Here is a 13,225-nt window from a genome sequence, read left to right as displayed (position 1 = left end):
TGGGGAGAGTATGGGGCAGTGGGATTAGTTTGGGGATTGATACAGGGCTATGGGGAGAGAGTGAGGAATGGGTATTGACTGGGATTAATACAGGACTGTTGTTGTTCATTCCATTTCTTTCAGTAAAGGAATATCTGCGTAATGAGAAATGTTGTAACTCCAGGACACATGGACTGATAAAGGAGCCTGATGGAACATGAGGATAAAGTGTGTTTTCCCAGAGATCAGTTAGGATGTGGAATCTAATCAATGATGGGGGTGGGGCTGGCAACACAAATTTGGCAGCAACTTTTAACAGCAAATTGGATAAGTTGTTCAAACAAAAATAAAATCACCGAATCATTTGAAAAGAGCAGCATTAGAGAACTAACAGAAGGGCTCTGTGAAACGGTCAATAAAGTCTCATTGGCAAATGACTGCCTTCAATGCTGTCTTTTTCCAATGCTCCCTGCCCTGGGAGTGTTTGATGGGGACAATGTAGAAGGAGCTTTACTCTGTATCTAACCCCGTGCTGTCCCTGTCCTGGGAGTGTTTGATGGGGGGACAGTGTAAAGGGAACTTTACTCTGTATCTAACCCTGTGCTGTCCCTGTCCTGGGAGTGTTTGATGGGGACAGTGTAGAGGGAGCTTTACTCTGTATCTAACCCCGTGCTGTCCCTGTCCTGGGAGTGTTTGATGGGGACACTGTAGAGGAAACTTTACTCTGTATCTAACCCCGTGCTGTCCCTAGCCTGGGAGTGTTTGGTGGGCAAAATAATAGTTGTAATAGTAGAGGATCTTATCTTTTCAAACTTAGACTCGGACTACCATAGTGTTAAGGGCTTGGACTGGGAGGATTTAGTCAAGTGTGTTCAGGAAAACTTCCTCATCAAATACATAGATGGCCGTACTAAAGAAGGTGGCAAAACATGACCTCCTCTTGGGAAATAAGGCAGGGCAAGTAACTGAGGTGTCAGTGAGGGAGCACTATGGGACCAGTGACTGTAATTCTATTAGTTTTAAAATAGTGGTGGAAAAGGATAGGTCTGGTCCACAAGTTAAAGTTTGAACTTGGGGCCAGGCCAATTTTGATGGTATTAGACAAGGACTTCTAAAACTTGACTGGGGAAGTCTGTCCTCCGGTAGAGGGACATCTGGCAAATTGGAGGCTTTCAAAAGTGAGATATTGACAGTTGAGTGACAATGTGTTCCTGTTAGTGTGAAGGGCAAGGCTGGCAGGAGTAGGGAACAGTGGATGACGAGAGATATTGAGGCTCTGTTCAAGAAAAAATAGAACACATACATCAGGTAAAGGTCGCTGGGATCAAGTGAATCCCTTGAGGATTATAGGGGGTGTAGAAGTACATTTAACAAGGAAATCAGGACTGCAAAAAGGGGACATGAGATAGCTTTTGCACGTAAAGTAAATGAGAATCCAAAGAGATTCTACAAGTGTATTAAGGACAAACAAATGACCAGGGAGAGAATAGGATCCATTAAAGATCAACAAGGCTGTCTATGTGTGCAGCCACAGCGGATGGGTGAGATCCTGAACGAATATTTCTTGTCAGTATTTACCAGGTAGAAAGACAGGTAAGCTAGGGAACTCGGGGAAATAAATGATGATGTCTTGAAAAGAGTCCACATTACAGAAGAGGAGGCGCTAAAGGTCTTAAACCACATAAAGATAGATAAATCCCTGGGACGTGATCAAGTGTATTCCAGGATATTGTGGGAAGCTAGGGAAGAAATCATGGGGCCCCTAGCAGAGTTATTTGTATCATCTAAAGCCATGGGTGAGGCGAATGAAATCTGGAGGGTGGCTGATGTTGTGCCTTTATTTAAGAAAGGTGGCAAGGAAAAGCCACAGGACTATAGACTGGTGAGCCTGACATCAAGCTGTTGGAGGGGATTCTGGGGGACAGGATCTACATGCATTTGGAAAGGCAAAGACTGATTAGGGATAGCCAGCATGGATTTGTGTGTGGGAAATTGTGTCTTACAAATTTGATTAAATTCTTTGAAGAGGTGCCAGGAAGATAGATGAAGACAGAGTGGTACATGTTGTTTACATGGACTTTAGCAAGATTCTGCATGGTCGGCTGACTAGTAAGGTTAGAGCACATGGGATCCAGGGATATCTAACCAACTGGATACAAAATTGACTTAATGGTAGAAGTGATGGTAGAAGTGGTTGTTCAGACTGGAGGCCTGTGACCAGCGGTGTGCCACAAGGATCGGTGCTGGGTCCACTGTTGTTTGTCATTTATAAAAGCAATTAGTTTGGTAAAATTTCAGATGGTATAGTGGACAGTGAAGAATGTTATCTAAGAGTACAACAGGATCTTGATCAACTGGGCCACTGGGCCAAGGAATAGCAGATGGAGTTGAATTTAGATAAATGTGAGGTGTTGCATTTTGGTCAGCCAAAACAGGGCAGGACTTACACAGTTAATAGAAACATAGAAAATAGCTGCAGGAGTAGGCCATTCAGCCCTTCGAGCCTGCACCACCATTCGATACGATCGTGACTGATCATGTAATGTCAGTATCCCATTCCCACCTTCTCTCCATACCCCTTGATCCCTTTAGCCACAAGGGCCCCATCCAGCTCCCTCTTGAATATGTCTAATCCCATCAGCTTCCTGTGGGAGAGAATTCCACAGGTTCACAACTCCCAGAATGAATAATTTCCTCCTCATCTCGGTCCTGAATAGCTTACCCCTTATTCTTAAACTGTGACCCCTAGTTCTGGACTTCCCCAACGTCGGGAACATTCTTCCCACATCTAGTCTGTCCAGTCCCATCAGGATTTTTTATGTTTCTGTGAGATTCCCCCCTCATTCTTCTAAATTCCAGCAAATACAAGTCCAGTCGACCCAGTCTTTCCACATATGTCAGTCCTGCCGTCCCGGGAATCAGTCTGGTGAACCTTTGCTGGACTCCCTCAATAGCAAGAATGTCCTTCCTCAGACTAACAGACCAAAACCGCACACAACACTTGAGGTGTGGCCTCACCAAGGCCCTGTATAACTGCAGCAAAACATCCTTACTCCGATACTCAAATCCTTTTGCTATGAAGGCCAGCATGCCATTAGCTTTTCTCACTGCCTGCTGCACCTATACACCAACCTTCAGTGACTGTTCCTCCATGACACCCAGGTCTTTTCTTAAACTGCCACCATTCAGATAATAATCTGCCTTCCTGTTTTTGTGACCAAAGTGGATAACCTCACTTTTATCCACATTATATGGCATTTGCCCACTCAGCCAGTCTGTCCAAGTCACCCTGCAGCCTCTTAGCATCCTGGGGAGTGATATTGGACAGAGAGACCTAGGGGTGTAGGCACATAGTTCCTTGAAAGTGGAGTCACAGATGGACAGGATGGTGAGGAAGGTGTTTTCCATGCCTTTCTTCATCAGTCAGAGTATTGAGTACAGGTGTTAGGCATCATGTTATTGCTGTCCAGGACATTGGCAAGGCCATATTTGAAGTCATGTGTACAATTCTGGTCACCATGCTAGAGGAAGGATGTTATTAAACTGGAAAGGACGTATAAACATTTACAAGGATATTACCGAGACTGGAAAGTTTGAGTTATAAGGAGAGGCTGGATAGGCTGGGACTTTTTCTCTGGAGCGTAGGGAGCCGAGGATTGACCTTATAGAGGTTTATAAACTCATGAGGGGCATAGGTATGGTGTATTGCCAAGGTCTTTTTCCAAGGGTAGGAGAGTCCAAAACTAGAGGGTATAGGCTTAAGGTGAGAGGGGAAAGAATTAAAAGGGACCTACGGGGCAATTTTTTCACACGGAGGGTGGTATGTGTGTGGAACAAGCTGCCAGAGAAAGTGCTAGAGGCAGGTACAATTACAACATTTAAAAGACATTTGGACAGGTACATGGATAAGAAAGGTTTAGAGGGATATGGAACAAATGCAGGCAATTGGGACCAGTTCAGTATCAGAAACCTGTTTGGCATGGATGAGTTGGGCCAAAGGACCTGTTTCATGCTATATGACTCTAGAAAGGGGTAGACAGAGCTTTGCTTTCTGTTTACTTTTCAAGTAAATGAGTAGAGGGGGTTTACCCTGTTTCTAACTGCATTCTGTACCTGTCCTGGGAGTTTATGATGGGGACAGTGTAGAGGGAGCTTTACTCTTAGCAAACCCTGTGCTGTCCGTGTCCTGGGACTGTTTATTTTGATGGAGGCTGTGTGGAGGGACCTTTATTTTCAGTTTGCTTTCAGTTTAAAAGGGTAGAGGAAGCTTTACACTGTATCTAACCCCATGCTGTCTCTGTCCTGGGTGTATATGATGGGGACAGTGTAGAGCGAGCTTTACTCTTAGCAAATCCTGTGCTCTCCGTGTCTTGGGAGTGTTTGATGGGGACAGTGTAGAAAGAGCTTTACCCTGTATCTAACCCCGTGCTGTCCACATCCTGGGTATGTTTAATGGGGGACAGTGTAGAGGGAGCTTTACTGTGTATTTAACCTCGTGCTGTCCTTGTCCTGTGGGTATTTGATGGGGACCATGTCGAGGGAGCTTTACTCCTATATCTAATCCCGTCCTGTCCATGTCCTGGGATTATTTATGGACTATAATATATCACTAAGCTCTGTGTTCACTCTTACCAACCCGTCCATTTCCGGCTTCTGTTTCCTGTCCATTCCCAACCTTGTCTTCCTCTTGTTAATTGTGGCTGTGCAGAGGATGAAAGTTCAGGATATCACAGTGACAGATCCATCACCCACACTCTGTTCCCTCCCTGTTGTACCACACTTCCTGCTCAATGCAACCAGTGTTGCTTTCACCATCAATCACAAAATCACTGAACGTACACTCGTTTGTCCTCTGTTCAAAACTTTGTTAAATCTTCAACCCCAGCTCCTCACACTTTACTGTCTCATCCCCTCAGTAAACACTGCTCTTTCTATTTATTTACAGAACATGGGTGTCGCTGGCTAGGTCAGCATTTATTGCCTGTCCCTAGTTGTCCCTTGATAAGCTGCCATCTTGAACCGCTGCAATCAATGTGCTGTAGGTTGACCCACAATGCCCTTAGGGAGGGAATTCCATGATTTTGACCCAGCCACAGTGAAGGAACAGTGATATATTTCCAAGTCAGGATGGTGAGTGGCTTGGAGGGGAATGTGCAGGGGGTGGTGTTCCCGTGTATCTGCTGCCCTTGTCCTTCTAGATGGAAGTGATTGTGGGTTTGGAAGGTGCTGCCTGAGGATCTTTGGTGAATTTCTGCAGTGCATCTTGTAGATAGCACACACTGCTGCCTCAGAGTGTTGGTGGTGGAGGGAGTGGATGCTTGTGGATGTGGTGCCAATCAAGCGGCTGCTTTGTCCTGGATGGTGTCAAGCTCCTTGAGTGTTGTTGGGGCTGCACTCATCCAGGCAAGTGGGGAGTATTCCATCACACTCCTGACTTGTGCCTTGTAGATAGTGGACAGGCTCTAGGGAGTCAGGAGGTAAATTACTTGCTGTAGATTTCCCAGTCTCTGACCTGCTCTTGTAGACACTGTGTTAATGTGGCGAATGTAGTTGCGTTTCTGGTCAATGGTAATCCCCAGGATGTTGACTGTGGGATTCAGCAGAACGTTGTTTTCCACTTTACACTTCTGACTGAACCCTGCTGTGAATGCTTCAGCCCTATCTTTTGCACTGATGTGCTGGGCTCTTCCATCATTGAGGATGGGGATATTTGTGGAGCCTCCTCCTCCAGTGAGTTGTTTAATTGTCCACCACCATTCACGACTGGATGGGGCAGGACTGCAGAGCTTAGATCTGATCCGTTGGTTGTGGGATCGCTTAGCTCTGTCTATCACTTGCTGGAACTCACTGGTTACTGAGTTTATGTTGTGGTACTTTATGGATAACCAGAATCTCCTGGAGCCTCTCTCCTTTGGGAATTAGACAGCATTTCCCACAGCTTTTCCTTTTTTTTATTGCCTGTTTGGCATGCAACTAGTCCTGCTTGGTGACTAGGTTGACACCTCATCTTCGGGTATCCCTGGTGCCGCTCCTGGCATGCCCTCCTGCAGTCTCCATTGAACGAGGGTCGATCCTCTGGCTTGATGGTAGGGGTTGAGTGGTGGATATGTGGGTCATGAGGTTACAGATTGTGTTGGAGTGCAATTCTGTTATTGATGGCCCACAGCGCCTCATGGATGCCCAGTCTTGAGTTGCTGGATCTGTGCGAAGTCTGTCCCATTTAGCACGGTGATAGTGCCACACAACACGATGGAGGGTATTCTCAATGTGAAGGTGGGACTTTGCCTCCACAAGGACTGTGCAATGGTCACTCTTATTGATACTGTCATGGACAGATACATCTGCAACAGGGACATTGAGTGTGTTTTTCCCTCCTGTTGGTTCCCTTGCCAGCTTGCAGATGACACAGGCAGCTCGATCAGTACTCATTTCCCGCCATCCTATCACCTCAATTCTTCTGCTGCTCGGCCTGCTGGGTGTTTCCAGTTCTTTCTGTTCTCAATTCCACGTCCCAGGCTATTTTAACCTTGCTGATTTCTCGACTTTTGTGCTGATCGGGAGGCTGATCATCCTTTTGTGATTCCAGTGGCGTTCCAGCAAGCTTGATTTAGCAGGGATCAAATCTGGGAGTTTTTAATTGGATCGTTGGACCTGTAGGCCTCAACCACACGTCAGCCTGCTTACCCCCCACTATGAAACATCCTCCTCCCCCCAGTTGTCAGTGAGACAGTCTCCTCACAAAAAAAAAGCAATGAAAAAAGGAAAAGCTGTGGGAAATGCTGTCTAATTCCCAAAGGAGAGAGGTCCCAGGCGATTCTGGTTATCCATAAAGTACCACAACATAAACTCAGTAACCACACAGTAACCAGTGAGTTCCAGACTGTGCCCAAGACCCTTAGGCCTATACCACAGCTGAAGAAAGCTGTCTCTTAGGTAATGGAATCGTCAGTGGTTCTCAGTCAAACTGCTGTTGACAATTTCGTCGGATCAGCTGAAGGGAAAGAATATTATTTTAAAGCAGAGCGAGATGAAAAGGAAGGTGGAAAAGATGGCTGCCCTTGAAGGAGAAAGTGGGTTCAGGCTCAGTTATTAATACCCCTCCAACTAGGGGAAAGAGAAGTCAAACAAAGCCAGAATAGCCCGGATGGTGAGAGGGATAGAGAGTGAAGTGAAGCAGAAAGGAAGGTGCAGGGTGATGATGCAAATGGGAGGCAGTTGAAGGTCAGAGGTTCTGAGAGGAAGGCAATGTGTGAGCTCAAGGTCAGGTATGAAAAGTAACTAGCAGCGAACATCAGAGGGAATGCAAAAGACTTTCATAGGCTGAGGGGAGAGATGTCTGGGGAGATGGGCTCTAGGCAAGGGGGACAGGAGGCTGGGAAAGAAAGAGGCTGGGGGCTTGGCGAGGGAGGGGAAAGAGGAGGGGAGAGATTGGCTGGGGGCTCGGGGAGAGGAGATGGGATAGGGGTCTGGGGAGAGGAGCTCAGGGAGAGGGAAGAGGTGCTGGGGGGAGAGAGGCTGAGGGTAAGGGACAGGGGAGAGAGGGGCTCAGGGAGAAGGGGAGAGGGGAGAGAGGTCTGGGGGGAGGAGCGCGGGGGGGGGGGGGGAGAGGGGCTGGGTACCTGGTGCCTCTCGGACAGTGTGTGCGAACTAACTGTGGATCTGTTTGTATTGACAGCTGCAGAATGAACAGTTGGACTGTGGAGCTGCTCACCTCCAGCATCCGTTGTCCATAACGAAGCCTCTGACAGCCTGGCCCATCTACGCAGACAGGGGCCTTACCTCGGTGGCAGTGTCCAGTGTGAATAACCACACTGTGGTGTTCCTGGGCACGGTCAGTGGGCAGCTTCTGAAGGTGCATCACTAGCTGGGCAATGCCCCAGAACGCTCTCTCTCTCTCTCTCTCTGGGTGGTACATTCAGTGGTCTCCATGGGCCCATGGTTAGCACTGCTGCCTCACAGCACCAGGTACCGCGGTTCGATTCCACCGTCGGGCGAGTGTCTGTGTGGAGTTTGCACATTCTCCCTGTGTCTGTGAGGGTTTCCTCCGGGTGCTCTGGTTTCCTCCCACAGACCAAAGATGTGCAGGTTAGGGTGGATTGGCCTTGGGAAAGTGTCCAGGGATGTGCAAGGTAGGTGGGTTAGCCATGGGAAATGCAGGGCTATGAGGATAGGGTGGAATGCTCTTCGGAGGGTCAGTGTGGACTTGACAGGCAGAAGGGCCTGCTTCTACACTGTAGGGATTCTATAGTTCTCTACACCCCCTGAAACCACAGCCAATACTGGCTGGGGGAGGGAGTGGTGAGAGGGGGTGGGGGGAGGGGATTGCAGTTCACCCATTGATTTGTCCCTGACACCTTTACTGCTTTACTTTCCAAAGCCTTCCCTCCGACTCCAACCCCCCACCCCTTCCACGCCCCCATAGTCAGTTGTAAGTTCAGGGGGAGGTGAGAGGAAGCAGGATGGTTACTGAGCCTCAGCCTAGATCAAGAACTGCCTTCAGCATCACTGGGGAAGACAAGTGGCTGCTGCAGGTCTTTCAGTGGGAGCTCAAAGGTTCGATACAGAATGAGAGCTAACATCCCAGTGCAGTGCTGAGGGAGCCCTGCGCTGTCAACCTTTATCATCTCCATGTGTCAATCCCTTCAGGGCTTCCATCGCCCAGTCTCCCTGAGGGCAGGAGAGCCTGGTACAATAAACGAGACAGAGTTGGATGCAGTCCTGTAACTGATAACAGATTTTGAGGATCAGCTCTGACGTTATCACAAAGACTGACAGCAAGAGCAAAGTCCAGGCTCTGTTACAAACTCACAGAATTGTTACAGTGCAGAGGAGACTGGCACTAGGGCATAGAACCAGTCTCCTGCCTTCTCTCCCCTATCCTTGCACACTGTTCCTATCCAAATAATAATCCAATGCCACTCTTGAATGCCTCACTTGAACCCACCTGCTGCACCCCCACATCTCCACACACTATTTGCTGAGTTGTTTCTCACTTCCCCTTTTGAATCCATTCCCTCTTGTTCTTGTTCCTTTTACAGGCAGGCACAGTCTGTCCCTATTTGCTCTGTCCAGCCTCTCTCGTGATTTTGAACACATCGATCTGATCTCTCTCTCTCTCTTTCACTCAGCCTTCTTCTCTCCAGGGATGATTTGGTTCCCAACTTCTTCAATCCATCCTCCTCACTGAAGTTCCTCATTCCTGTCTCACAGAAGGGTCTACGTTACTCCCCCACCAAATCCACGGGCCACCATAGTGTGGAAGAACTATTCAGATATGCCCTTGTGATGCCAACACCATGAGCCAAGTGCTGGAGAATGGGATTAGAATAGTTAGCTGGTTGTTTTTAACTGGCGCAGACACAGTGGGCTCTATGGCTTTATGGTTGGGGCTTTTTATAATCAATTATCAGGCCTTTCAACTCCTGGCAGATGTCTACAAAGCGTTTTAAACTGGGGGGAAGATGTTAGACAAAGGGGCTGTTTTAGGTGGATATGAACAACACTATGATGCTCATTGAATGAACAACAGAAGGGGTGGAGTTATAGAGTCATACAGCATGGAAACAGACCCTTCGACCCAACTTGTCCATGCCGACCAAGTTTCCTAAACTGAACTAGTCCAATTTGCCTGTGTTTGGCCCATATCCTCCTAAACCTTTCCTATCCGTGTACCTGTCCAAATGTCTTTTAAATGTTGCAATTGTACTCACCTCTACCACTTCCTCTGGCAGCTTGTTCCATACCCTCTGTGTGAAAAAGTTGCCCCTCAGGTCCCTTTTAAATTTTTCCTGTCTCACCTTAAACCTACACCCTCTGGTTTTGAATTCCCCTACCTCTGGTGGCAGCACGGTGGTTCAGTGGTTAGCACTGCCCTCTCACAGCGCCAGGGACCCAGGTTTGATTCCACCCTCGGGCGACTGTCTGTGTGGAGTTTGCACATTCTCCCCGTGTCTGCGTGGGTTTCCTCCGGGTGCTCCATTTTCCTCCCACAGTCCATAGATGAGCAGGTTAGTTGGATTGGCCATAGGAAATTGCCCATAGCGCCTAGGGATGTCTAAGTTAATGCATTAGCCATGCAAATGCAGGGTTACAGGGATAGGGTAGGGGGATGGATCTGGGTGGGATGCTCTTCAGAGGGTCTGTGTGGACTTGCTGGGCCAAATGGCCTGTTTCTACACTGTAGGGATTCTATGTTTCTATGACCTTTGCCATTCACCTTATCTCTACCCCTGATGAGTTTATAAGCCTCTATAAGGTCACCCCTCAGCCTCCTACACTCCAGAGAAATAAAGTCCCAGCCTCTCCTTATAACTCAAACTGTCCAGTCTTGGTAATATTTTTTTTTACACTCTTTCCAGCTTAATAACATCCTTCCTATCGGAGGACAACCAGAATTGTAAACAGTACTCCAAATGTGGCCTTACCAATGTCTTATACAGCAACAACATGATGCCCCAGCTCCTGTACCCAATGCACTAGCTGATGAAGACAACTGTGCCAAACGCCTGTCTACCTACAATACCACTTTCAAGGAACTGTGTACCTGCAGCTGAGGCCTCTCTGTTTGAAAACACATTTACCCTGTCGTTAAGCCCAAGGCCAGGCTGCAACAGCTTCCATCAGTCAATCTGCATCATCTCACCAGAACTAAATTAAACTGCGTCAGGCACAAGTTGAACACACTCAGTCCCTGCTGCCATTGCTGCTTTTACAGACTGGAAGTGGTTATCAGCGCAGGACTCAGTGTGATTGAAGTTACAGAATAAACTGCACTGTTCACAGTTTCCCTCGTACACTGGGCTCTCTAGTCCCAGACCCACAGTCTTTCCTATGTGCCATTCTCTCATCATCAGGGACTCCTTTTTTTTTGCAATCCGAAAACATTTCCTGCTGCTCTCCTCCCCATGTTGTCACTGGGACTCGATGCTTTTTGCTGGATGGATCCGTCCTTTCCCAGAGCACGGAAGCGCTCTTCCTTTGGTGATACGTACTCTGTGATGCTTTGTAAAGTCTGCAGCCCAAGTCACACACGTTGCTGTTTCCTGTCCACCCCTTGCTTCCCCACCCCACCCCCCCACCTCTCTCTCTGGTTCTCTCCAACACCACCCCACGGTCAGCTGCGAGCAGTGCTATCTCCCTTTTACAGAGCAGATTCTTCCAAGGCTTTGTGTTCAGGAAGCTGTGGGAGTGCCTGGCTTCCATTGCTGCCGTTGGAGTTGTCCTTCAGCGCCCAGAGACAAGAGGGACCTTGCACTTCCTCCAACAACAACTTGTATTAAGCTAGCACCTTTAATGTGACCACACACACACACACATACGGGTGGGGGTGGTGGTGGAGGAGATGGAGGATGAGTCAGTGGAGGAAGAGGAGGAGGGAGGAAGTGGAATAAGAGAAGGTTGTGGAGGAGGAAGTGGGGATGGTCCTGGTCAGTCCCACTGGGTGTAATTTCTGATCAGTGTTGGCTCAGTCCTGGAGATAGGCCAGGAACCTGCCCTGGGGGGATGTTGCATAAAGCTGCAGGCCTTTTGGTCTTTCTCTGCATGTCCTCACCATTAAACTCCGTCCTTCCAGCTCAGTCTGTGCAGTGACCAGTCAATCGGGAAGAGGGAAGTGCTGCATGTGGCACCAGGCGAGGCTGTGCATCACATCATGCACTTTGACCCTGCAGATCAGAGCTACCTCTACGTCATGACTACATACCAGGTAAGTGCACAGTGAGAGCCTGAACTACAAACACACCTTACTCAATCCAGCAGGAAGTGTGACCTGGACACCTCCCCCCTTCCCCACCACCACCACCCCCACAACCCCCGCCCAGTGCTCCCTGTGACCAGGACACACACCCATCCCCCCCCCCACCCCACAGTGCTCCCTGTGACGGGGACAGCACCCCACCCCAAACTCCCAATCCCATGCTCCCTGTGACCGGGATTCTATATGTAAACTCCCTGAACCCCTCGATTAGGTTCTACTCTGTAACTCACTCCCAGGTATCTGTTATTCTATTTATATGAGCCCCCTGAACTTCTCGATTGGATTCCAGTCTATAATGCACTCCGTGGTATATGTATATATATATACATACGCCCCTAAACCCCCCAATTAGACTCGCTCCTGGTGTCAGATGGGACACCTGTTGAGTTTGCTGTGTTTATGTTGACTTGGTTTTTACCAAATGCTTTACTCAGACTGACCATTGCTGCCCTTGCCCTGTGTGTTGTTCTCAACTCTCCGATCTCCACAGTGAGTAACCTACCTTGGCCTCTCCTCCAGCTCCCTCACTCAGATGTCTGATGGAGGTTTCTGTCTCTTGTTCACCATGGTCAGATCCCTGCTGGGATCACACTCGGTCAACGTCAACAAGCGGAATAACAGAACTGGCCTCCTTTGCGTGTCTAACCAACCAATCATGACTTCACTCTACCTTGTTGCGTCATTAGGGGATCCTGCCACTATGTGGGTTCCCATTGGTCATCCTGCCTGGTCAATGAGTGATGCGGGGATCCTGTCACTATGTGGGTTCCCATTGGTCACTCTGCCTGGTCAATGAGTGATCTGGGGATCCTATTACTATGTGGGTTCCCATTGGTCACCCTGCCTGGTCAATGAGTGATCTGGGGATCCTGTTACTATGTGGGTTCCCATTGGTCACCCTGCCTGGTCAATGAGTGATCTGGGGATCCTGTCACTATGTGGGTTCCCATTGGTCACCCTGCCTGGTCAATGAGTGATCTGGGGATCCTGTCACTATGTGGGTTCCCATTGGTCACTCTGCCTGGTCAATGAGTGATCTGGGGATCCTGTTACTATGTGGGTTCCCATTGGTCACTCTGCCTGGTCAATGGGTGATCCGGGGATCCTGCCACTATGTGAGTTCCCATTGGTCACTCTGCCTGGTCAATAGGTGATCCAGGAATCCTGTCACTATGTGGGTTCCCATCGGTCACTCTGCCTGGTCAATGAGTGATCCGGGGACCCTGTCACTATGTGGGTTCCCATTGGTCACTCTGCCTGGTCATTGACTAACTACTTCTGCCCTCCTCTTCTCTCACCATGGCCTCTGGCCCCTCCCAGTGGTCATTACCCAGTCCACCCCTCACTTTTGCTCCCTTGCTTTCTACAGGTTAGTCGGGTGAAGGTTGCCACATGTGGCCAGTACCAGACCTGCCAGGAGTGCCTCGCAGCAGACGATGCCCACTGTGGATGGTGTACCCTGGAGAGCAGGTACAGAGCTGGTCAGGATGC

At 48.7% G+C, this 13,225-nt stretch overlaps 1 protein-coding gene across 1 annotated transcript in view; it reads left to right on the top strand.

Moving 5' to 3' along the window:
• Nucleotides 1-13,225, top strand: part of plxnd1 (plexin D1) — a 93,275-nt gene that overhangs the window by 2,016 nt on the left and 78,034 nt on the right. The window contains exons 2-4 of the mRNA XM_048606249.1: nt 7,655-7,831; nt 11,552-11,683; nt 13,104-13,204. Coding sequence (XP_048462206.1) covers nt 7,655-7,831; nt 11,552-11,683; nt 13,104-13,204 — 410 coding nt within the window. The remainder of the gene's footprint in view (nt 1-7,654; nt 7,832-11,551; nt 11,684-13,103; nt 13,205-13,225) is intronic.

Source organism: Rhincodon typus, chromosome 16 (genome assembly GCF_021869965.1).
Source record: "Rhincodon typus isolate 14 chromosome 16, sRhiTyp1.1, whole genome shotgun sequence".
Classification (NCBI taxonomy): Eukaryota; Metazoa; Chordata; class Chondrichthyes; order Orectolobiformes; family Rhincodontidae; genus Rhincodon; species Rhincodon typus.
The sequence above is the reverse complement of the archived record's forward strand: the minus strand, read 5'-3'. Positions and strand labels throughout refer to the sequence as shown.